General features: G+C 37.6%; 1 protein-coding gene across 13 annotated transcripts in view; it reads right to left on the reverse strand.

Annotated features, from left to right (window-relative positions):
* Positions 1–25,641, reverse strand: part of ppfia1 (PTPRF interacting protein alpha 1) — a 194,641-nt gene that overhangs the window by 71,958 nt on the left and 97,042 nt on the right. For 5 of the 13 annotated variants that reach the window (XM_073815709.1, XM_073815711.1, XM_065272898.2 and 2 more), the window contains exons 16-21: positions 24,307–24,538; positions 22,193–22,222; positions 18,924–19,039; positions 18,658–18,827; positions 12,740–12,839; positions 6,395–6,406 (exon numbers count right to left, since the gene is read on the reverse strand). In XM_073815709.1, the coding sequence (XP_073671810.1) occupies positions 6,395–6,406; positions 12,740–12,839; positions 18,658–18,827; positions 18,924–19,039; positions 22,193–22,222; positions 24,307–24,538 (660 nt within the window). The remainder of the gene's footprint in view (positions 1–6,394; positions 6,407–12,739; positions 12,840–18,657; positions 18,828–18,923; positions 19,040–22,192; positions 22,223–24,306; positions 24,539–25,641) is intronic. The other 8 variants (XM_073815710.1, XM_065272899.2, XM_065272905.2 and 5 more) reach the window with 4 other exon arrangements.

Below are 25,641 nucleotides of genomic sequence, written 5' to 3' on the forward strand. Positions count from 1 at the left end.
GAGTCAACACATACAATTTGAGAAGAAAATTAAGCCAAACAGCATGTGGCATAAACAAACCCAACTTCAGTTATATAGGCTATCTGCCACTGGTGAGTAGGCTACTAGTGACACATCAGGTTGTTTAAAGTTAAACTGTTTGTTTAATTAATCCTTTGGTGCTGGTTTACCATGCAGTATACATTTAAAAACTGAGATGTGCTAGTTGTGGTTTTGTTTTAACGTTAATGTTACAAAATACAAAAAAAAAATTATGGCATTTTAATGCACGTTAAAACCCCCATGGATCGAAGGCTCAGTCAAATATGAATATCTTCTTTATTTAGTCTCACATGTTTTTGTTTAGAAAGAAAATCCTATTTAGCCTACCTTCTCCGGTGAAACCCGTTTTTCTCATTAATGCCAGCTGCAGAAAAAACTCTGCTCTGTGGTTATTCTGGATGTTAATCTGAACGAATGTTTAGTCGGAGCTTGTGAAAACTGTACACAAATGCCAAGAGAAAATCCGCGGGTTTGGACACAAACATTACGGGCGTGGGCGGGTCGCAGGTTAAGAGCGCTGATCTTTGACGGAATAGTCGCTTCCGATTGGGATTCACAGACTGATTTACGAGCTAGTGAGCTCACACGAAGAGTGTTTAAAAACAGCGCGTCTGTGTTTGTCCGTCTGTGAGTGCAGTTTTTCCATTCAGAGATGAGCCTGTTTAAAGGACCTCCATTCACTAGGTGGCGGAATGATACAAAAGGTGAAGTGGTTACTGTGCCATTATAAGTAGAATATCGCATAGCTCTTAGCCAATCAGATTCGATAGCCAGAAAGAACTGTTGTATAAAGGCCAATATGACGCAAGAAATGGAGTGGGTCAGACACAATTTTTGAGTTTCATTTAAGTTTTGTTTGCTACTTTAAAACTTATTTTGTTTCATATAATTTCCCTCAATTTTAATCGATGTTTGTTGATAAGTTGTGAATATAAATTAATAAGAACATTAAAAGGAACACCATGCATCTCATTGTTGTGTATACAAACCACTGCAATATGCTACCGAATGCCAAAACATGCAGTATTATTGGTGGCAATAATGTAGTTGTTGTTGTTTAAACCATGTCCAAAATCATATTATTGAGTATATCACTTGCTTTTCAAAAACCAGCCTTCAGTGCACAAAAATAAATTTCTATATAATTTTTTTATTAACTCTTTCACCGCCAGCGTTTAAAAAAAAAAATTGCCAGCCAGCACCAGTGTTTTTCATGATTTTCACCAAAGTTTAATGCCTTCCAGAAAATGTTCTTCTTTAAATATATAAACATACAATATGCCAAATGAAAGAACAGACCCTCTGCTTTCAAACAAAAAGAAAACCATTTCATCCTACCTTTAGTGGTTCTTTTGCAATCAGCTTTTGAATATGGGTAGGTTTCTGCAAAAACACCACATTTTGAGCAAAAAGCAGAGATAATTCCATTTTTGTGACGGACTTTACATAGAGATCCCATTCAGAGCGATCTTTTAAACAGACACGGACATGCAGCCGCTTGCCATAGGGCAATACTTCCGGGTTTAAAAAGTTGCGGATAATAGTGGTATTGCGGAAAGACGGAAAATCTCGTCATTGGCGGGAAAGCGTTTTCCCTTAATTGACAAGATATCTCGTCAATGGCGGGGAAAGAGTTAATCACTTACGTATTGGCTTTATTAGAGAGATCGGAAGGTTGCCCCTCGGTTAACACAAACAAGTGTCGATTTCGATCAGATAAGAGGCTGCTCGGACATCTTTTACGACCGCCATTATTGTCAAAGCGGGAAGGGGGGGGACGTTTTGATTAGTCCACACCAATTCTTCTTATCATCCATTAGAACCCCCTTAACCTTTTTCAAAACCAGGATAATCGTAAATTCATTAAGCATGGCTTTACAAAAGTATTGGCTAAACCAAAGGACAAATCTTTACACAAATGGACACAAGATGGATATTAAAACATCACCTATTGACTTCACACTCGTTTAAAGACACTAGCATTCTGAATTACATCTTTTTGTTATATAAAAATGTTTAATAAATAACAGTTAATAACATATAAATGAATGAATTCATGTATGATATGATAACATTTTGCTTTTCTGAAACCATGGCATTGGCATATTCTATTAGTAACCATTTACCATAGATGCGTTTCAATATTGCATAACTGATTTCTTTAATGTTTATCAGATAATTCTTTGATTTTGGGTTATTAGAAATAAAGTTTTCATCTTATCAAAAACAGAAAACATTCTGCTATAAATTCAACTCAGTCACTTCTATTTTCTATGCTTTGCATTTTAGTTTCCATCTTTTTCTATTCTTTAGTATCATTTAGTACTGTTTTTAGTAATTTTTGTTTATCTTTTGTTAATAATTGTATTACCACTGTGTCTTCCTTGCTGATAATACAGTTAAAGGGTTCTACAAGCTAGTCAGAATTTCACAAGTTCCTTCAGATAAATTAACTCCCTCCAATTAAAGGGCGATTTATAGTCGTGCATAGGTCCTACGGCGTAGGCTATCCGTAGCCTGTGCGTAGCTCTGCGTAGCCTGACGCGCACTTCACAAAATTTCTAACAGCGCGTCGGCTCTATGCAGACCGTAAGCGCTGTGATTGGTCCACCAGAACCCCTCCCGCAGTGTTTCCCATGCATGGATTTATTTGTGGTGGCCCACCACAGAATCAACACTGGCCCCCACAAATAGAATTTTCATGATTCCCATTTACATTTTTATTTCACTATTTAAAACAGCTTAATTTGCTTAAAATATAATTTGATCTATAATATATATCAAATACATATACAGATCAAAGAGTAGAAGTGAAACATATTTCAGGTGCCAACACTAGATCGAACGCAAACACGACATGATGACATCACATATATGCTAATTAGCGGGGGACATCATCACCACCACAGTCTCCTCAAAATCCTGTGGGAAACACTGTCCCGTCAGGTAAAAAAACTGCGTCATAGGTATTTCCGTTTGAGACGGTGAAAACAAAGATGAGCCAAGTTGAGGAGTGATTTAACTCAAACTGAAACATAAGTCGCTGTTTATTTACTTCCATCATTGCTGGTCTTCTCAAATTATACACAACAAGTTGCTATTTCTTCTTCGTTTGTGGGTTTACTTGCTTAGCTTCTTCTTCTGTGACAACTTCTGCTGCTACTGTGGTTACACGCGTGATTACGGCCAACCAGCGGTTTCGCGTGTGTTTGCACGTCGACGCGGACGGCGACGCACAAGTATAAATGAAAACCGACGCGGAACCTACGCCGTCGTTGCTACGCCGTAGGACCTACGCACGACTATAACGAGCCCTTAACATATTTTCTTATTTGTTTGAATGATCTATTTAGATCATTCTTATTGTTAAAGTGAAATTCTTCAGCTGGTGCCCTGAAGTAGACGAGGTTTAGGAAGTTTAAGAAAGATGTTACAAACTACTGCTGTTTTTATTGTGCTTTATAAATACATTTTGAATGATTGATTTGATTAGAGCAGGGCCAATAAGCAGCAGTGATCCTTCGGCCCCAGCCAATTCTTTCAAGTTTGTGCTAGCAATTTAATTTGACCTATTGTTCATAACTGACAAGCACAAATAAAAATTCTAACATTTGGCAAGTCTGATGAAAGACAGACACATTCTTCCAAATAATATATTTTTATATAGCTTAAAAATAAGAATGTATCTATAGGGGTGCACCCATAAATTCAGATATTTAAGCAACATCGCTTCAGTAGGAGTGTGATAGGTCTATATTGTCACGGCTACACTGTCAGAAAAAAAGGTACAAAACTGTACCTTTTTTGTCGCTGGGGTGGTACCCCAAGATACCGTTTTGTACCTTTACAGGTATATAAACATAATACAATGTTGTACCTTTTGGGGTACCTTATTGTTTCTAAAGGATCTTTTTTGTACCTTTAAAGGTACAGTTAACTGTTCTGTACCCCTAAAATTTAACTGGTACAAAATTGTTCCTTAAGGTACACAATTGGTCCTTAGGGTATAATATTGTACCCCATAAGGTATAACATTTCAATGCGTTTTATACCCATAAAGGTACAAAAAGGTACCTTTTAGGGTACCACCCCAGCGACAGAAAAAGGAACAACTTTGTACCTTTTTTCAGACAGTGTATGATAAGGCCAGAGGCAATCACAGCCGTGACAATATAGACCTATATCACACGATTCACGAGTGATATTGCTTTTATACAACAGTTCAGTGTTTCCCATACATAGGCTCTACTTGGGCGCTGCGCCCAGGTAAATTGCGACCCGCCCAGGTAAAAAAAAATCACTTTACGAATTTCCGTATTTTCTGAACTCGACTGGATGACCCGTGTTTTGGAGAGAGAGAGAGAGAGAGAGCGCGCGAAAGAGAGAGCGCGCGAGAAAGAGCGCGAGAGAGAGGTGGGGGTAGGGTGACCGTGAAGATGATGCACGCGTCATCATAAATTCATCATCCAGCGCGGCAAACTGGATCAACTGCAGCAGCACATACGGAGAAGCCAGGGAACACACTGCGACCAAAATGGTCGCATATGCTTATGTGTTTATAGCATCTAAGTTGGCTTCATTTTGCGTGCAAGCACGCTGTGTCTCTCCGGTTGAGTGTCCGTTCACGTGCTCTCTGTTTCTCAATGAATTGGGCGCGACGCGAAGCAACCTCAGTGTCACATTGTATCCTTTCATGTTTCTGAACTTGAGCAGAGTTTTACCATTAGAGGTCTTTCTTCACTGAGGACGCGGGACCCGTACGGTTTCGGGTTTATATTTTAAATGGTCAGATGGGTTCGGGTCGGTCCTAGTTCATTACTTCGGGTCCCAAGTCTGATTAATATTGTGTGTAAAACCCGAGTCGATCGGAGAACGGCCGTGAGCGCTACCGCGCTAAAGCTCGAGTGCTGTTTTAGCGTGCCTCCGGTTTCTATGGCGATAGCAACTGGCTCTTGTCACGACCACGCGCCGCTTCATTTTCTTTATCCCATTTTTTTATAATCTTACTATTAACAGATAATATCTTTACTAAAATCTAAACAGTTTGCACAGAGATTGTAGCAAAAAGCAGTGCTAATACTGAATGAGCAAAGCTCTAGCTGACTCAGGATATAAAAAACGCAAAGCTGTAATGTAAAGTCTGTCATCGGGACAGCAAGTAGACTTTTAAATCTGAAATAATTAGTGGATTAAGCTTTTTTTAATCGGCAAAAGAGAAATAGAAAGCAAAAAAATCTTATAGAAGTTATTAACATTATAACATCAGTCACATTTATAATCTATAGACCTGCACTGTCTATATAGGCTATAGTATACATAGTATTGTATATAATTGAGTTTGATAAAAGGGGTCATCAAATTGCTTCATATATCAGTGCAAAAACATAAAGTGTTTTCGTGGTGCTTTGACAAACAGTGTCAGCTTTGTTTATGGCAAAAAAAGTTTGGGGTGGTTAGATTAATGAACTATAATGTGAAATTAATATGAATGTTTTATAAATCAAAGTATTGTGTTGTGTCACACATTATTAGTTCTTTTGTTACATGTATAGTAGACCATTTTTTGTCGGTGGATAATAATGATTGCCCTTTTCACCAGCTACCACCACAAGTAAATTTCAGATCTGTGGGAAACACTGAACAGTTCGACGGCACACGTTTGAAAAAAGAAAACTAGAAAACAACAACGGAGTTATTTCAAAAGCCTCTTTGTTTGGGAACTACTTTCTTCCTCCACAGAGTTGAAGGCCAGAATGACAGGTAACACTTTTGTCTGTTTTGAATCTCATAACAACTCAGTCGAGAATATATATGTATAATAACCAAATCTGCAGTCAATTAGTAAAGATAGTGCCTATTGGAACATCTGCTTAGAAAGATTCGGACCCAGAGAAGCTTAATTAAAAACAGTCGTATGCAAAAGTTTGGTAATTCTTGTCAGCTCTGACAGAACTTCCCAAACTTTTGCATACGACTGTTTTTGTGATGTACAAATGTACAGTTCTTGTTATGGCAATAAAGCACGCTAAATTAAATATTAAGAGAAAAAGAGAGAAAGGTGGAGATAGAGAAATAAGAGAAAGGTAATGAGAGAAAGAGAGAAAGCATGTGTGATCAACTTTGATCACTCAAAGCAACAGCCATTTGATTATCTAAGAACCAATCACCATTGTTCAGATGAACTCATGATTTATATTGTAAATATACAGTATGTAAGCCTAAAACAAGATGTAGGAAGAAAGGATTAGTGGAGATTATGAAAGCAAGCATCTGGAGACATGCATGTGCTTCTTTATATCAAACATGCTGGACATTAGCCATAGCAAAGTCAACACACACTTTGGCCACTTACCCTGATTGTGGGCTATAAACAACAAAAAATAATGAAGTAAAAGAGGGGGAAAATGAATCAGATGACAGAAGACTAATAAAGTTAAGACATGACAAAACAACAAGCAACTTTAACATATATCCTCTATCCTAAACTTGTGCACTTCATATGTTTCATAATGCCAGTAGCTGACAAAAGTGTAAAAACTCCATCTGTCACTCCACATTTACAGGGACAGTTTATTAATAGACACTATGGTCTGTACGAGGCCCATGCCTGTCAGTTGCTGTTGCCCTTCCCTTGTGTGCTAACAATACAGGTTGGTAAAAGTTTGATGCGGTAACGTTAGGAAAAAATTTATCACAACAAACTTACTTGACTTACTAACAGACTACACATGATTTGGCAAACTTTAGCAAACTAGTACCCAAGTTAAAAGTCAATATAATAGCATAATATTATTAGAAAAAAACTTAACTCAGAATTGCTGTTGTTACCATGAAAAGTAAAAAAAATAAGAGGATGACCTTATCTTGCTTTTGAATGCTTATTGATCAAAAGACGCGAGGATGATTGAGACGTGAGGCATACGCTTGAAAGATGGTCTCACTTTAGTCTATGATCTTACAATTTCTGACTGACTGGCCGACCGAACCCCCCACAAAAAAACTGGATCCACATGATTCACATAAATTACATATTTTGATTCAAAACTGTGCATTAATTTCGCCTAAAACCGATTAGTTTGCAGGTGTGAACACAGGGGATTTTGCTGTAAATAAGTGACTTGAGGATGTGCTTCATCATAAATAAGTCACGACCAGGCCTTGCTCACCAGCCAAATGGCTAGTTGTTTTCCAAAGTTACTAGCCAATCAGCATTTTTACTGGCCACAATTTTGTTGTTTGGTAAAATACATTTTATATGACTAAACGTGACTCTGCCATCCTAAAATGATTGAGTAATTTTACTTGATTTAGCTAGAGTAGATGCAGATTGACTTTCAAATGGAGATTGACCACTCAAATTAAGACTACATTTATAAGCTAGTATATACCAGGTATATCAGTATAGATCAAATCATATATTTAGGTGCATGAAATACATGCTAGTAAGGCATATATAAAATAACTTCTAATGAATATATTAAAAGTGATGCAGGGGTGTAGAAGATTAACTGACAAGATAAACACAAAAACCCCAGACAAACACTTTAAACTACTTAAATATTTATTAACAACAGCAGTAAATACTGTCAATACTGTGTACATGCATTTTACTGTCAACTTGTTTATGCAGATTGTATTTTATAAGCTTGATCATGGTTTCTGTTAAAAGTGATTTAAGAATTCAAGGCGCTCTTTTACTGGTAAATGTCAAGAGGGTATTATTGTTGCCCAAAGTAGCCTCTTCCCTTGTGGGTTTCCATTGACTTCAAACAAAACTGGGACGTGTTTCTCACTGCTCTTGCCCAGAGAGTGTGTACACACTTTAAATCACTTTAATTAATTCCTTGCAATTGTTTTATTATTCCCAAAGTGTGCGTGTATGCAGACTGCATCCCATGCATTCACAAATCCATCAGCATTTGAGCTCTCTATAGTAAATAACCCCTACTGTAGGTTGCACTGGGTGCAGGGAGTGCTCATGGGAGCTGGAGTTTCCCAGTGTCACATTACGCATTGTTTATAGTTTTGCAAAACTGTTACGAAAATTACAAAAAAAATTATATTCAACCAGCCAAAGTGGCTAGTGGGATCGGCTGTCTTACCCGCCACAGCAGAAATCTATCCGGGTTGGTGGGCATTAATGTCAAGCCCTGGTAACGACTGAAGAGGTTGGATTGACTGCTTTCCCAGTTGTGCCTAACAAAAAACCCTTCAGTCGTGATCTATTCACAATACAGCACAGCCCCTTGTACCTTATTGCTATGGGTTGAAATTAGGCTTAAACTAATTATCAAATACAGGCACATTTATCTGTGAACTTGATGCACGTTACAAATGTACCGTATTTTACTATCCACAAGCAAATATCTTAAGATTTGAATATGTGAATTTCAGATTTTAAATCTATTTGTATAGATTTGTACCAGAGATGCTTACAAGTCTTTGAGCTCGAGTCCAAGTCAAGTCTGAAGTCTTTGAGCTTGAGTCCAAGTCAAGTCTCTGGGCTTGAGTCCAAGTCAGTCTCGTTGTAACAAATAAAACTCTATTAACAAATAAAGAAATTACAAACATTTATAAAAAAGAACAAGTTGCACATTAAGTAAGGTCTAAAATTAGCATTAGGTACAGAAATTAAATTAAATGGATCATAACACTGTCTTTATTGTACAAATTAAATATTATTATTTTTATAGCCACAGAAGTGATTTTCTGTTTGTCTTGGGTTGTTTGATTAACATTAATGACACAGACTTATGTAGGTTAATTGAGGTTACAAATAAGCCCAGACTGGTTTCTGACTGGTTTCTTAAGACATAAACAATTGTTTTTATTAGAAAAAGAACACTGTGAGAACATTTTGTGTGTTTATGCCCTGTCAAGAAAAAGATTTTATGTTGGCTTAACTTTTGAAACACTCTCTGTATGTGCACTACTGAGGGCGAAATTCCAAACAGTGCTTCAGGAAGATCGCAGTCGCTTCACATAAAAACATTACGTTGTTTTTTATTGATCTATTCAGCAAATGTACAGTATGTTAATGGACTACAGTACACTCTCAGAAATAAAGGTACAAAACTGTACCTTTTCTGTCACTGGGGCTGTACCCTTTCTAAAAGTACAGCTTTGCACCTAAGGATTTCATTTTAGTACCTCTGAAGTACATTCTGGGACCAAAGAGAGCTCATTAGTACCTCAAAAATACATATTAGTATCTCAAAGGTATATATTGGTACTTAACGTTTACATATCTGTACCTAATGGTCCATATAATTACCTTTTTAAAGGCTGCTGCCCCACTGACAGCTAGGGTACATATTTTGACTTTTTTCTAACAATGTAGGTCCTTAAGGTACGGTAATCTACCAAAACTTGTATTCTGTTTTGTATTCCTGTAAAGGTACCAAACGGAAACTTAGGGTACAGCCCCAGTGACAGAAAGGGTACAGTTTTGTACCTTTATTTCTGACAGTGTATGACACATAGTAGCGCAACTCTGGACCCGACTGGAGCTGGACCGGACACATTTAACCGCATGTGCTCACAGAAATCTGCTCACTTGAGCACCTTTTTGCGGTTAAATTGTTTAACCATTTAAACAATTGCAAGCCTTAGAAACACATTAACGATAAACTTACCCTATTTAAATTGCATATTAATCCGCGAATCGCATGCAAGCCAAACCGCGGATCCGTCACAGCACTACCCAAAGCTTCAGATGAATGGCACAGCAGCGTCCGGTGCAGTCGACATGTATGTTCGCGGCAGCACGCGCGGAGCAGATACGTCACGTGTTACGTCGTGGGCAGGTTATAGGTAACGGAGGGAGGGGAATAACTAGCCTGGCTCCGCCCTCCTACGTGCTTCCGCTTATTTTTCATTTCGCTTCAGCAGTACGTCTGGGATTTCTCTATAGAGTTTCGTTTTCTCCTGCAAAAATCTGCAGGACCAATCAGCGAACAGATGGGGGTGGCTAAGAACGATGACGTTGAGGTCGTGCGTCAGTTTGAGTTGTAGTTCAGTAATGGCAGCGGAGAAAGACGTGAGAAAATCTATTCGGTCCGTTGTTGCAAAACTGCCGAATATACAGAAGTTAAAGCCGGAGCAAGAACCAGGTTTGCTAAGTTTTGTTTGTCTGATTATTCTGACTTGTTGTTTCCGGCCGGTTTCGGTGCATGATATACGTCACGACCACACGTTAGCGATTGGCTTTGGCAGATCCTGAGTAACTCTGGGCAGATCCAATAGTTTTAAACTTCAACAATGGACCCTCCTTAACGGAAGTAACGCTTTGCTATGGAGCGTGGCCAGACTCTCTGTACAAATGAAATGAATGTACGAGAGTCTGGTTATACCAGGCTAGGGAATAACATCAGACGTTTCCTAAAAATAAACATTGTTCACGTGTCGCGCGGCTCGAGTCCAAGTCGAGTCTGAAGTCTTTGAGGACGAGTCTCAAGTCGAGTCTGAAGTCACTGTGTGTGCGACTTAAGTCCGAGTCTCAAACTTGAGTCCCCATCTCTGATTTGTACAAATGGAGACATCTGTGAATAAGAATTTTTTTATTTTGTATTTAAATATCATAATTTGAGCATGCAAAAACTTCGCAGTCTAAAGCATTTTATGAGCCAAATACAAACAACTATCCATGAATTAACCAAACAAATGTCTTTCATTTTGTGTCTGCGAAATTTTATATTTACGTGAATGTGCATTGATTTTGGCAAACAGAGACACATTTGTGAATTCAGTGGTTATATTTTGTATCATATCAAATTTGTGCATGCAAAAAAAGATTGTGTGGATTTGTGGATCAGGCGACGCGCATGCATTCATCCTGTTCCATTCATTAGATTTTGAGACTGTTGTTGCATGGTTTGCATTGAATGCTTCACATGCACAGCTGTGCTAAGAAAAAGCAGTCACCACTAGGTGGGAGTCTTACAGAGTTTCAAACTTACCAGAAATCAGTTGCTTTGCTTACTCAGTAATGCAGGGGTGTCCTATCAGTGCATCCCTATCTAAAAGTGCTAACAACTTAGCAAGCAAACAACAAAAAATAGCCTCATTCTTAGTATTAACGTTACAATACTTCTATAATCGATTTAATCTTCCCGATCAGATCTAAGTTAATATAAACACTAAATTTGCTGTTGTTGGCACACTTTGTAGACAAAAACACCAATGCCTTGACAAAATAAAGACAGAGAATGGAAAGAGAGGCTGCTAAAGGCAGTTCAACATTGTAAACATGGATTCAAAGCTCCATCAACCCAGCAGATAAATCATATTGAATATTTAGCAGATTGTCACACTTTAATTCTTGTTATTATATTTCCCATTATAATCACATGCTAGTAATATAACACATCATATTTGTAATACTTTATTAAACCATAATAATAGTTCCACCCCCCCCCCCCCTTAGTGCCCTTTTTGGTTTGGGCCACTGCCCCATCTAGCATTTTCATTTTCTAAAGTTCTCTTTACAAATATATTCCAAAGAAAAGTGAATGGTTTATAAATAATTTTGGCATTAAGGAATAATGCAAAATAAGTTAAATTAAGGCTTTTCAACCTAAGGCCAGTGGATTTTGTACAGATGTAAATTTGTGTGTATAGTATGTACAGTATGAGTGTGACCTTATGAAATGTAGTTTCATACGAGCTGTGTGTTTCTCTAGTTTTCTTGCTGAACAAACTAATTAATTGGTTTGTTTAGTTAATATTAACACAATTATCAGCACAGTAAGGTTTAAAAAAAATATTCGGCCCTCACATCATGGCGTTATTTACCATCCGGCCCTCAGCCTAAAATGAGTTTGACACCCCTGCTCTATACTGATTAAGTCAAAAGCCTAATAAGTGTGATATAAATTGTGAAATGGTTCTCTAACATCCAGCTTGGCATTGGCGGTACCATTACTAAGTAAGCAAAGCAACTGATTTCAAGCATGTGTGAAACTCAGTAAGACTGCCACCTAGTGGTGCCTGCTCTTCTTAGCACAGCTGTGTTTGTGGATCATCCTATGCAAACCACGCAACGAAAGTCTCAAAATCCGAAAGCACGAAACAGGATGAATGCACGCATGTTGCCTGATCCATAAATGCAAATGACGAGCAGAAGGAGATACGAACAGATCAACAATTTCATTAAATAACGATTAATACTTTAGTTCAGGGTCTCTTAACCGGGTGAGGGGGCAACAAAAAAAAGTGTTTGATTTTTTTTTGTATTTTTTCATGTTACGTCAAACTGTGTAAGTTGGGGGCCATCTAATATGGTTGTGGGGGGGGCCTTGAAGTGAAAAAGGTTAAGAACCCCTGCTTTAGTTTGTTTTTTCCAAACTTGTTAGTCAGGAAACTTAAAATATACAACACAAGTCATGTGAAGTGACACTTTTGCTTCACAATCCACTCACATAGTAAACAGAAAAAACAAAAACACTGTTTTGGTTCAAAATAATAAAGAAAGCCATGGGGGAAGGCAAAGGTAAAGTAAATAATCATTCTTTTTTAGGGTGAACAATCCCTTCAACATAAGAATTTAATTTGCCATAAAAAACTAATGTCATCCATCAAGCTGCAAAACTGACTGATTTGAGTGATATTTATGTCTCTGGGTATTCATAAGTCGGTTTTCTCTATGCATATGTACTTGCATAGATTGCTGTACTCTGTTATTGACTTGATTACTCACTTTTTCTGCAGTTTTCTGTTCTTCTCTGTCGGTCCACTGAGTTTGGCGAGTGTCATAGGATCCTGGGAACTGCCTCCATCAGATGAACCACCTGCCATCACTGATCAGAAAAGACAAATCAGTTTCTCCTTTGGCAAACAATGAACCGTTTGTTGGTCTACAACTTCTCAAAACTGAGAGGATTAATATGGATTTCATGTGAAGTTACTGAAAGATTACTAGTTTCATTTCTTAGATCCATAGGTATGTCACAATATTTAGGTTAAAACTAAACAATAAGCAAGTTATTTTTTTCAACATAAAACAAAAAAAGGACAACAGAACAAAATATTTTGCAGACATTTTTAGAATCTTATTACTTATACTGTGATGTTATACTTCACAAACACATTTTCTTCAAAATTATCATGTCTAGTTTTCATTCATAGAAGTATTTGTTATACAGTTAGTAATAAAATGGTTGTTCACTGAACTTCTGGCTATGTGGACTTTCAGAAAACTAAAACTCACACTAAAGACAGGTCTAAAGACTAAAGTCACTTATCCCAGTAAAGAGTGAACACACGCACTGTCAGTCGTGAACAAACACACCCACAGAAACGCGGAGCAGTGGGCAGCGCACGGCAAGCAACTGGGGTAAACGTGCCTTGCTCAAGGGCACCTCAGCTGCAACCTACCGGCTGGCTATGAGACTCGAATGAGCAACCTTCATGTTATAAGCCCAACTCTCTAACCAATAACCATGACTGCCACATAAGATGTCTGAAACTATGTGCTTGCATAAAAATGTATATAAAATGTACCTCCTGGGGACCCACTTTCCAGAATACCTTTATTGGGTGGTTCAAGTTTGTTTGATTTGTGTTGGAGCTGAACTCTTTAGGACATTAACTTCCCAGGAGCAGGGATAAAGGCATCTGCAGTATTCTTGTTGTACTGACATGTAAAGTAACTGCATGTAACCCTACTTAAAAGTTAGTTCACCCAATATTAAAATTTATTTTTAATTTTCTTCACCACCTTCAGGCTATTTAAGATTTTGGTGACATTGTTTCTTATAGCTCACATGCTCATTTTATGTTAATCTTGAGTACCTACAGAGTAGTATTGCATCCTTCGTATAAGAGTCTTCAGTTTTATTAGGTTTATAAAAGACAGATCACTTTCTGGAAAAACCCACCCCCTGGAAGCATATCAAGTCATGTTCATGTCATCTACATCAGTGGTTCTTAATGTGGGGGCCCACTGCCCTGCACATTTTGTTTGTCTTCCTTATTTAACACATCTGATTCAACACATTCTCATCCTTAGAAGAGGTCTCCATGAACTGAACTGAGTCTTTCAGATAAAAGAGACATACAAAATGTGCAGAGCACTTAAGTGCAGATTGCCAACACAGGGTATATGCAGGAATCATAAAGATGAATTTACTACCTTTTTTACCACCTCCAAAAAATATATCTAAAATATATAACAGTTTATATATCAATTATAATTTTTATTTTATTTATTTATTGTATTAATTTTAGCATTTAATTTTAAATCAAATTTGAAACCGTTAACATTAGTTAATGCACTTCAAACTAACATCATGTAACTAACATGTAATTTTTTTGTTCATAATGCATTTACTAATGTGAACAAATACAACATTTTTGTAAACCTTGCAACCAAATTTGTATTTCATATTATTCAGTACAGATGTTGTGTCTTTGAGAGTCCAAACTACAGGGAATATAAAAGTAATCTCCACAGCTCCGGATGCTGTATAAAGTAAATTGATCAATCTTTGCAAAAACGTAACATTTACAACATTATAACTGGTAATTCAAAGCATCAGGCAATCAGTGTCCGTAATGGATCAGAAGGGCATGTTTTAAACATTTTTGGTTTTGGGCCCTTCACAGGTACTGTGGGGAAGAACACACAGTTTGTGTAATTTTTTCTTGCCAATTTCCAAATCAAATGTACATGTTGTGTTTATCAAATTTTCGGATGTACGGACGATGCGGTAAATAATTGATGCTGTGGAGATGATGAATGAACTAGGGATGCACACGCTTTATTTTTCATGGTCGATTTTCATATCGATTTTTTTTTTACAAGCAAATTGGCCAATTCTATATGGATTTTTTATTCTCATCAAGCATCAAACAAATAATGAAAGTATACATAAACAAGATGTTTATTTGGTAATTAACAGGCTTAACTTGGTTTTGGTTATTGAAAACAATGACTGTAACCATCTGAAATTAACAGCAGTAACTGTGCAGTAGGCCAGGGGTTTTCAAACCTGTCCTGGAGGACCACTAGTAGTGCACATTTTGCATGTTTCCCTTTTGTGACACACCTCAATTCAGTTACCTTACACACCCAGGTCAGGTCTTGCAGTCTCTACAGGGTTCTTGCAGGTTTCAGCAAGTTAAATTTAAGACCTTTTTAAGACCTTTTAAGACCATTATGAGTAAAATTTAAGACCAACACGACACATTACTAGAAGCATTCAAATGATCTCAGAAATTCTCAAAACGTTCTATTTTTATTGATTCAGTTATAGAAAAATATAAAATGAACGCAGTTTTAAAACAGATAATCAAAATACATGGAAATACATTATGCTTAACTCTATTAGACCGTGAGTGTTGGCACCGACAAATTTTACCCTTAGCCCTTTAGGAAGAGACTTCTGAAAATAGAAGCCCTAAAATGGCTCATAGTGAGCCATTGAAATATATTGAGTTAGAGGCAAAGAGCTGTGACTTTTTCTTAATTAATAGTCATGCATTGAAATGCATTGATTTACAATATTTATACATCACACTAATATGTGTAAGTAGTATTTTTATAAAATTCTATCAACAATGTTTTTTGACAAATAAAATTCACTAATATTAGATCAGTTAGTATGGTCAGCTGCTGGTTTGTGCCTAGTTTTACACTGCCTCATACAACTTTAAAGCTTTAAAATGCATCACACTCTGTAGTACGTAAGCTTATAGGGGAGGTTTCCCAGACAGGGATTAGACTAGTTTTAAGAGCTTTCCAAACTTGAAAACAATTTGCACTGACATATCTTAAAATACATCAAAATGCACACAAGTAATGGTTTTAGTAAGGCATGTTTATTTAAACTAGTTATATGTCATAATTAAACTAAGGCCTAGTCCTGGTTTAAGCTAATCCCTGCTCGGGAAACCACCCCATAATGTTTAATGTACAACTGACTGTGTATATATCTTGTGCCTGTTTATAAATATACAAAGGACAAAAGATCACTTTCAATTATTATTAATCCCTAAAAGCATTAATATATGCATTTTATTAAACAAGTTATTAATAAATTAATGTATTGCATTTAATTGAATGAATACAGAATCACAGAGCAAAAAAAAACACTCCACCCATACGTTTTATGCATAAATATGCACTATATACCGCCATCAGGTTTAATAGCCTCTCTAATTACACAATAAGGGATGAATCTGCATTAAGAAAATGAAATTTACCATTAAAAGGCTGTTTGATATGTGTTGCTAACGTTATCCACTAAGACCGTTTCTCAATCCGAAGGCTGTAGCCTCTGAAGGGTCGCATTTCTAAGATGGATACGTCATAAAGACTTATTTCAGAATATTAACTTTGAAATTAACTTTAAAACATTGCTTATTATTATTAGTTAATCGTTAATTGTTGTAATATGCTTATGACTTGCGAATGTAATGCTCAGTTAACTTTAATAAACCAGGCAACGCCGTATGCAGCAGCCTGCCTATGCGAAAGGGCTCTGATTCTACCGCTGTTCATTTAACCGTAACTCCTGAAGCATTTGCGCAATCAAAAAGTATGAATTGTTCATAAAAGACGACAATTACACTTTTTTGAAATATATGGTTTATTACGGTACTTTCTTGCTTTCCGTCTGCCAATCGCTGATGTATGTGGAGAGCTGAAGGGAAAGCGCGTTAGGTTCGAGTGCATTGCAGCAGAGAGCAATATTAAAGTCTAAAATATTAAACTGTGTAACACTAAAGTTGACACGCTGTTGGTGGCTCGTGACTCGACGGCCCGACTGTTTAAGTTGATTTTCAATAAAGCAGCATTGATTTTTGTTCGCTTCTGTGTCCTCTATGTTTCAGAACCTGGCAAATGCTCAGGTAAGCCACGGGCTTATAAATTAACCCCGAAAAAGATTTTTGCTTATACAAAACTAAAGTTAAGGATTGTTTCTCGCCAAACCCACAGTCAGATCACAACACCTGAAATATAACTTATGGCACGATTTGCGTGGATTATGACAAAGTGCGGAACGTTTCTTTACCCACCATCATACACTTTCTGCCTCCGCCACTGATTAAGTTAGTTCTTCACCGTTTTAAATTACTATTTTATATTCTGCGGACAACGCTTTTCGGGAATGAACAGAGGTAAGAAATTTAAGACTTGGGTAAATTAAATTTAAGACCTGGGATAAAAATCTGGGTGTTTTTAAGACTTTTTAAGGCCTTAAATTTAACATTCTGAATTTTAGACTTTTTAAGACCCCGCGGGAACCCTGCTCTACTAATGAGCTGAAGATTTAAACCAGGTGTGTCTAATGAGGGAGACATGCAAATTGTGCAGTACTAGTGGTCCTCCAGGACAGGTTTGAAAACTCCCGCAGTAGGCTACATATAATACAAACATACGTGTTTAAATGAGACCATGACATGGATGGTTGAGTGAGGTTTGAAGGTCTTGCCTGTTTTCCATTATCAACAGACTTTTAATACTCATTGTGTTCTATCGGGTGATGAGCTTAAATGTCTGTCCAAGTTTGTTGTGCCGACCGCAGGGTTCTCAAGTTTTATTTAAAAGTTTGGAGTGAGATAACATCCACGTTAGGGGAGGGGCCCCTCTGCCCCACCAATTTTTTTGTAGCAGTTCAATGTTACCTATTAATTAATAACTGACCAGCACAAATATATATTATAACAATTGGTGAGTCTGATAAAAGACAGACACATTTATCCAAATGAAATAAATTGCTCTACATATTAAAAAATACAAATGTATCAAAATTAAAATAAAATCTATATTATAAACAGTAGGATTGCAGAACTTGCCATCAGCGTGTATTTTAAGCTGTGTGTGATGTTCAGTACTACATGGCAATTATAATGAAATACATATCCAGTCTTTTATTAATTTCAGGAAGCCTCTATGTTAGTTTCAGGTAAGCTATAGCGTCTAAGTGCAAAGCAGTTGGGGAGTTTCTTAAATAAATAAATTATGGCTATATTGAATTTGGCTATATTGAAGAAACCTGCGTTATTTACCGCATTTATCAGGTCTTGCTTTTCTGACTTTCACTCCGTGCGTGTGCGCGCCTCGCATCCAAATGATTGACATCATAGGAGCGCGAGAAAAACTCAAGACAGCTATGAACTTGACAGAGAACTTCCCTGTGCCTGGTCCATTAATTGTATATACCAAAAAAGTTATCAGTCTTATCAGAAATACAAGGTGTGAGTGTGTAAACTGACTGAAAAGCATGTAGCTTACAGTGAATGCATGAGACTTAAGAGCCCTGCGAATGTACTGTTGTTTCTTCACAATTAACTTGCCCTTTGCAGACATTGAAGATTGTAATCTTAACATCCTGCGCACAGATTTCTAAATACTTTAACACAAAAGACATGTTTGCGAATTATTAAAACTGTAGTTTGTGCACGCAGGCACACTTCCGAAAAAATCGGCCGGTTTATGGCCAGTCAACCGGTCAATAACTAGTATGAACAATGGCTGTTAACAACTGAAGCTGTGGAGGTGATGTACAAATGATGGCTGTGAATAACTGTGAAGCTGTGGTGTGGAGATGATGTATGGACGATGGCGGTGAACAACTGTGAGGCTGTATGAATGTACAGATGATGGCACACCTGGGATGGATTTGCCCTTACCCACAGGACTGGGCCGACCCTTCTCTTTCTTCGCAAACAATCGTCCAATAGAGGACTTGATGCTTTTCTTCTTCGCAGCTTTGTTGAGTGAATCCTGGCTGCTGTTGCTGCTGCTGGGATTACTGGACTGACCTTCCTGAAGCCCAGCACTACACACACACACACACACACATTACATTTTTGCCTTTACATTATAGTGCCTCTGTATCAGCAGTATTAATACGAAAAATAGGCAAGCTTCTAACCCTCTGATGTCCTCATGACTGGAGGCGTGAAGTGCCTCTCTGTGGAGTCTCACTGATGATGGCGTAGATGGAGGAGATGTCTCACATCTGATAGTGGCTTTATCATCTTGTGCACACTAAACTCAAAAAAAATTAGCATCATTAAACGTATACTTAAGTTCTGTCATCAGATAATAGCTATTTCTGCTCAAATTTGTTCATGGATTTGAATGCTTTCAGGTTAAAAAATAAAAAGATCAAAGAAGCTTTATTGATGTTACATTAAAAGCGCTCTAAGCAAATCTGTGAGACATCACTTCTTGTTGGAGTTCGAAGTGTTGTCAAACAAAACAAAGCGTAGCTAACTCCTCCCCTCCCTTCCATGCTTTCTGAAAGAGTCATAAACGCGCCCAACCCCCAACCCTTCTGGTCGTTTATTGGCTGGAACACTTTGTGATGTTTCGTGGTGGTAGGTTTGACCACTTTGTTTTTGTTGCAGTTTGTGGAGCCTGGGCTGTCTACATAGACAGCATTTTTTTACAGTGTGTTCAGGGGACAGGCAGCTAGCAGATAGTTAGTAGAGATGTTTACTGTATGAAACAAAAAATGTTTTATGGCCTTAAACGTGTGAATTTTCTTAGAGCACCTTTAACTTGTGAGACTTTAGACTGGATTTCACAGACATAGTTACACTTGCCTTCTAACAATTAAATCCATTGCTAGAAACACATGAAATATTTTCTTTACTTTAACTCTTTCACCGCCAGCGTTTTTAAAAAAAGTTGCCAGCCAGCGCCAGCGTTTTTCATGATTTTCACAAAAGTTTAATGTCTTCCAGAAAATGTTCTTCTTCAAATATATAAACATACAATATACCAAATGAAAGAACAGACCCTCTGCTTTCAAACAAAAAAAAAAAACGTTTCATCCTACCTTCAGTAGTTCTTTTGTAATCAGCTTTTGAATATGGGTAGGTTTCTGCAAAAACACCACATTTTGAGCAAAAAGCAGAGATAATTCCATTTTTGTGACGGACTTTTCATAGAGATCCCATTCAGAGCGATCTTTAAAACAGACACGGACATGCAGCAGCTTGCCATTAGGGCTGTCACTTTTGAGAAAAATCAAATTCGAACGGATTTCGAATATTATGCAATGTATCCGAATATATTCGAATATCTAGGCCCCGCCCCCCCCATGCGCATCAAAAACCCACCGTAATGGAGATTCAATCACAAAATTATTACCAGTGACAGTCATAAACAGGGTTGTCTGGATTACTTTTTACTTAATGTTTGAAATAGCAGGTTATTAACTTATTAATCAACTTATTATGAATAACAAACTTAAATATATATAAAAAAATGATTCAGAACGGTTACAAACAATAACGTGACAACTTAAATAGCAGCAGGAGTATATAGGCAGACGCAAACGGAATTCGCGCCCGCAGATTTCGGCAGAAAACTCCGTGGAATTCTGCGGATTTAATGCCCATCATTGACAAGCACACATATCCCGCGCTTGAGCGTGTTTGTAACCAGAACTGTCATTGACAACAAGCACACATACAAAGCCTATCCCGTTTGTGAGCCATCATTCACAAGTACATTAACCCTGCGCGTGCTGTTTGCTTGCCCGTTTTCAATGATAGAGAGCACAAACCCTTTGATACTTGAGATGAAATTAAACTTACCGCTTTAAGCAGATCTCACTTGTCGTCAATGTGACGCGCAATAGTCAGCGCGTGATCATTTCAAATCCGTTTACAAGACAAATGCTGTTGTTGTTTAATATAACGTTTACATTGCATTGTAAAAATGATGAAATTATCTTCATACATGCTAATTTCATAATGCGAACGTATTAACACAAGCCTTATATTCTGCTATAATATTTAACACTATAAACAATATGCCATTTTATATACAAACTATAATTCTATCTTGACATGCACATGAGGTTCATTTTGGTCCCATTTGATTCCCTCTCTTGCGCACAGTTGCCGTCGTCGGTCTCACTCTCAGCCTCCTTCCTATTACGAGGTGTTACTGTAAAAAATGCGCTACACATGGCATTTAAAAAACCGGATGGTTTATTTATAGTTCGAATACGGATATTTCACGTCATGTTCGAATGCATATTCGAATATCGAATAAAAAGTGACAGCCCTACTTGCCATAGGGCAATACTTCCGGGTTTAAAAAGTTGCGGAATAATAGCGGATAATAGTGGATAATAGCGGATAATAGTGGATAATAGCGGTATTGCAGAAATACAGAATAACTCGTCATTGGCGGGGAAGCGTTTTCTCTTGATTGACGAGATATCTCGTCAATGGCGGGGAAAGAGTTAAAGGGGACAGAGAATGAAAAACCATTTTTACCTTGTCTTTGTTGAATAATGGTAGTCTACCCGCATTCACGAACATACAAAAAGTGCTAGACATGCTTAACATCTTAGTCTCATAGAAATTCCTTTTTTAGAAATGTCAGCCAGTAAACAGCCCAATCTGAAAAACTGATGCTTATGACATCACAGGCATCTAACTGCCCCTCCACTTTAAAATATTTGGCTACATTTTTTGAGTGGCAGCAAAGTAAGCCAATCAGTAATGAGATTGCAAGTTAAGCCAGTACGGGGAGCCAAATAGGTGCAAAACCACTTGTTTAAAATCCCCCATCCTAATAGAGCTATCTGAGAGAGGTTTTTAGGAAGCTTCTAAGGCATTACAGACCAGAAAATTTTTTTTTTGTCTATATGTCACATACCAGAACAAGGATAAATACCCCGTTCAATCATTCTATGTCACCTTTAAAAAATCCCAACATGTAATACTCATGGAGGCTGCCATTTTGTTCCTTTGGAAGTGCATTTTTTTAACAAAGCCTTGAAAAAGTTGCCACAGAATATTACTGTAGTTTACTATAGTACATAATATTGATAAAATCATTAATAAAATTAGACAATTAAAAAATTGTTATTCACTAGGACTGGGAGTGTCTCTGAGACACAAAATTAGTCACTATAATATTCATCATCCATTGATCTTGAATGCAATCCAAAATGCTTTGCTAATGCTAATGTAGTCAGTGATGAAATTACAATGTTGGTCTGTACAGGAAGTCTTTAAACACAACAGTTAAACATACATTCTGATGTTTATCTGTAGGTGTGGCACGCACCATTCAACAGGCATCTGCATGTAAACATTTTTGGTACTTTTCTAAATAAACAGATACTGGAAGAAGGTTACAGAAGTTGTGCTCAACACATTTACACTAAATTACCTTCCTACGATGTTTCCGCAAATCGCAAGGCTGTTGGAAGCGCAAGCAATGGAGAAAGAGAAGAAACAGGACATTAGCAAAATTTCAAAAGAAAAGCACAAAGGCTGAGAGTAAGCACAGCAGCCTGGCAAAAAAATTAAATAGTGACACAAACTCTCAGTGCAGTGCGGATAGAAGATGCTCAAGATTAACATGCAACATGTAACAGACATGCAACTACTTCTTAGAAAAGACAGACGTCATAAACATCTGGGACCGTATTCACAAAGAATTTTATCTTACCACTAAGAGTACTCCTAAATCGCACTAAAAGATTTTAGCTGGGAGTTTTCTCTTAAAAGTTATTCACAACGCCTTTCAGACCTACTTTTAGTAAGGAAAAATGACAACTCCTAAATTAAGAGTGTGACTTCGTTGCTCAGATGACGTCAATTCTCATGCACGAGCTGCCTCGCAATGACCACAGTGATTGGTTGTTAGATGACAGGGCTGTCATGCGGAGCATAACACAGACGCACCAAATCATGGAATTACAACATCGAAATATGTCTGTGTCCTACACAAAATAATAATAGTAATGCCATCGAAATGCATATATAAGTCATGATTAGATGATTAGTCATGAGAGAGAGAAAAGTCGTGAATTAAATTAAATTAAGGTAGCCTAATACCCAAATGAAAACCGCCAATTGCCAAATAATAAAAAACGACATTGCATTAACACTTGCTTGATTAAGTTACATCCTATTAGCCTAAATAGACTACGTAAAGCAAGGAATGTTGCTCATATTGAAGAAGCCTAATGTAATAGTTAAATGACGTGGATTATGAACTCGCCAAAATGGAAAAGAAAGCCCAACTGGATGCAGGATCAGTTACTGCTGCTGGCCCAGTTGGTGATGGAAAACAGAAACGTAATAAAACGGAAATTCGGCACTGAGATATCAAGCAAAACTACATGAGACATGGGAGACAGTGATGATCATGCGCGGGTCAACGTATAAACAACCCGCACCCAACTCGGACCGCAAAAAATAAAAAATAAATAGTGTACCCGACCCGCTCCCTGGCCCGCATTTTTTTTTAAGTAGTAATTGTTTAAAATAGTTAACTGCCATCTTTATTTCAAACGACCCGACCGCGACCCGAATATCATAAAAAATATTTTTGGATGATTCGCAACCGCGGGTGACCGCAGCCATCCGCTCATTTCGGATCAACCCGCGCATCACTGATGGGAGAGGATTTGTTGCAGATCAATGCAGCATTCCCGCTTGTGTCGCGGACCCGGACGACTGCGAGAGGCGGTGGTATGCATTACAATCGCGGTAGAGGGTTGACATTGCAGTCTTTAAACAGACTAGCATGGCAACAGGTATGCCTATAATATTAAATATTTAATTTCATTATTGTTTCATGTAATTCTAAAAAACTTCCTGCTTGTCATGAATGTAATGAATTATGAAACAAATGTCATAATGAATATGCTTACATATAAGTGTGCTTTTAAGTGTTATGTGCAATGCTTTTGAGTTGGTGAAACTGTCCATGTTAAGGAGGATCAGCACCTAAGGCATTTTAAGATCCTTTGTGAATAGGTCTTAGTGAGTTAGGAGTCCTCTCGACGACTTTTAAGCTGTCCCAGACTTAGGTGCTACTTTTAGGGCTAAAATGCTTCGTGAATTACTCTTATTGAAAAAAATTAGGAGTCCTAAAATTAGGAGTGACACGCCCAGTATTTTTAGGAAACAGTTAAGCCATTTGGACGCTGAAACAAGGCTGATATTAGGGACAGGCCTTTTAGTACTTTTGTCCTTCAAACATTTTGAATCCAGCTTGTTGCGAGTTCAAGCAGTTTAATTGAATGCGCTTGAAGTGTTCAGAAGTGCTCAATTCCTGTTTTTGAAAGAAAGATCACATACTGTCATGTCAAATGACAAGGGACCATAGAAAATTGTGCTGGTACCCATCACAGATAAACAATTTGAGAAGCGTGAACAACACTACCCCCAGATGAAACACGGATCAGAGCCGTAATGCTGGGACATCCTACTACTACAGGACATGAATGACAGTAGTGAAGGCACTGCACTGGAGTAGGAAAGGGCGCTCACCAGGGTCATTACTCCCATGCGGTCCAGCTCTCTGCTGGGGCTGCAAGAAGGCCGGCGAGGCGTGGAGTGACCGGAGCCTGGGGGTGAGGACTCGAAGTGGCCAGAGCTATGGATAGACTGCTGCAGGGAGCTCATGGAGCGGAAACGTCCACCCAGATCGTCACCGCTGCCCACACGACTCTCTATCTCTTCAGCTCTTAGCGTGGTGTTCTCCTTCTCCTCCTGTATCATTCTGCTCACAACAATCATGTCATCAACAAAAACAAGTTCACAATGACATAGCTAAGGGCTGGGCTATAACCAAAACATTTTTCTTGACGTTAAAAATGTATCTTGCCTTTTTTAATAATTAGAGAGAGAAAGAGAGAGAGAGAGAGAGAGAGAGTCAGAGAGAGAGAGTTACTTGACGTCAACCCTGCAACTTTTTTAAACATAACAAATGTGCAAAGCACAATGTCCTGTATCGTCACCAACGTTTCTCATTTTCACCTGCTTTGAGACCTTGGCGATGTAAATATTTGAGTACAAAAAGGCACATGACAGATCTCAATGTGCACCGCATATCGAAAATGCTTGCCAGAAACACGCATCTCAAGGCTTCAGACAGCATGCAAATGCTGCACTGTGACTGGAATGGACACATTTACACGTTATCTAAAAATTTTGTGATTATCCCGGTAAACACAGTCTGTTAATCTACCCCATCAGCAAAAGCATCTGTGAAATAACATGCATGTGTAACCGTTTATTGGACCTGTTAACTTTTAAGAGTTGCACTCTTAAAGGGACAGTACATGATGCGGACTGTTTCTAATGTTATTTAAAAAATGATAAATAAAAAAATCATTTATTTGTCTTGACTGATTTACTTTTTTAACTTTAATAAGGGTTCATTTATATTTGAAGAGTTTGGTTCCAAAACGCAATAAATCCATTTTGACAAATTTTGGTAAAAACATGTTTTCTATACCAAGAAAGTGACAAGATGAAAACCACTATTATCTGTTACAAACTTTCACATAGCATCTTTAGGTTATAAAAACATAAAAAATTCAAATCCATAACTTGATTTTCAAAGATTTATTATAAAAACTGATTACTTTTTCCACAAAATGCAATAAATCCATGACAAGTTTTTATTCAAAGTGCTATAAATCTATTGAATCAATAGCCTATATAAATGTGCATTCATCTTTGCCATTATTTATTCATTTAGTTGACTAGTTGTACACACTAATTAAAAATATAAACATTAATGTCATTAATCAAAACACTTACTTTGTCATATTAAGAACACTGTCATTGCTGCGGTTATACTTGACGTCGTGGCTTAAC

The sequence above is a fragment of the Paramisgurnus dabryanus genome, chromosome 9 (genome assembly GCF_030506205.2).
Source record: "Paramisgurnus dabryanus chromosome 9, PD_genome_1.1, whole genome shotgun sequence".
Classification (NCBI taxonomy): Eukaryota; Metazoa; Chordata; class Actinopteri; order Cypriniformes; family Cobitidae; genus Paramisgurnus; species Paramisgurnus dabryanus.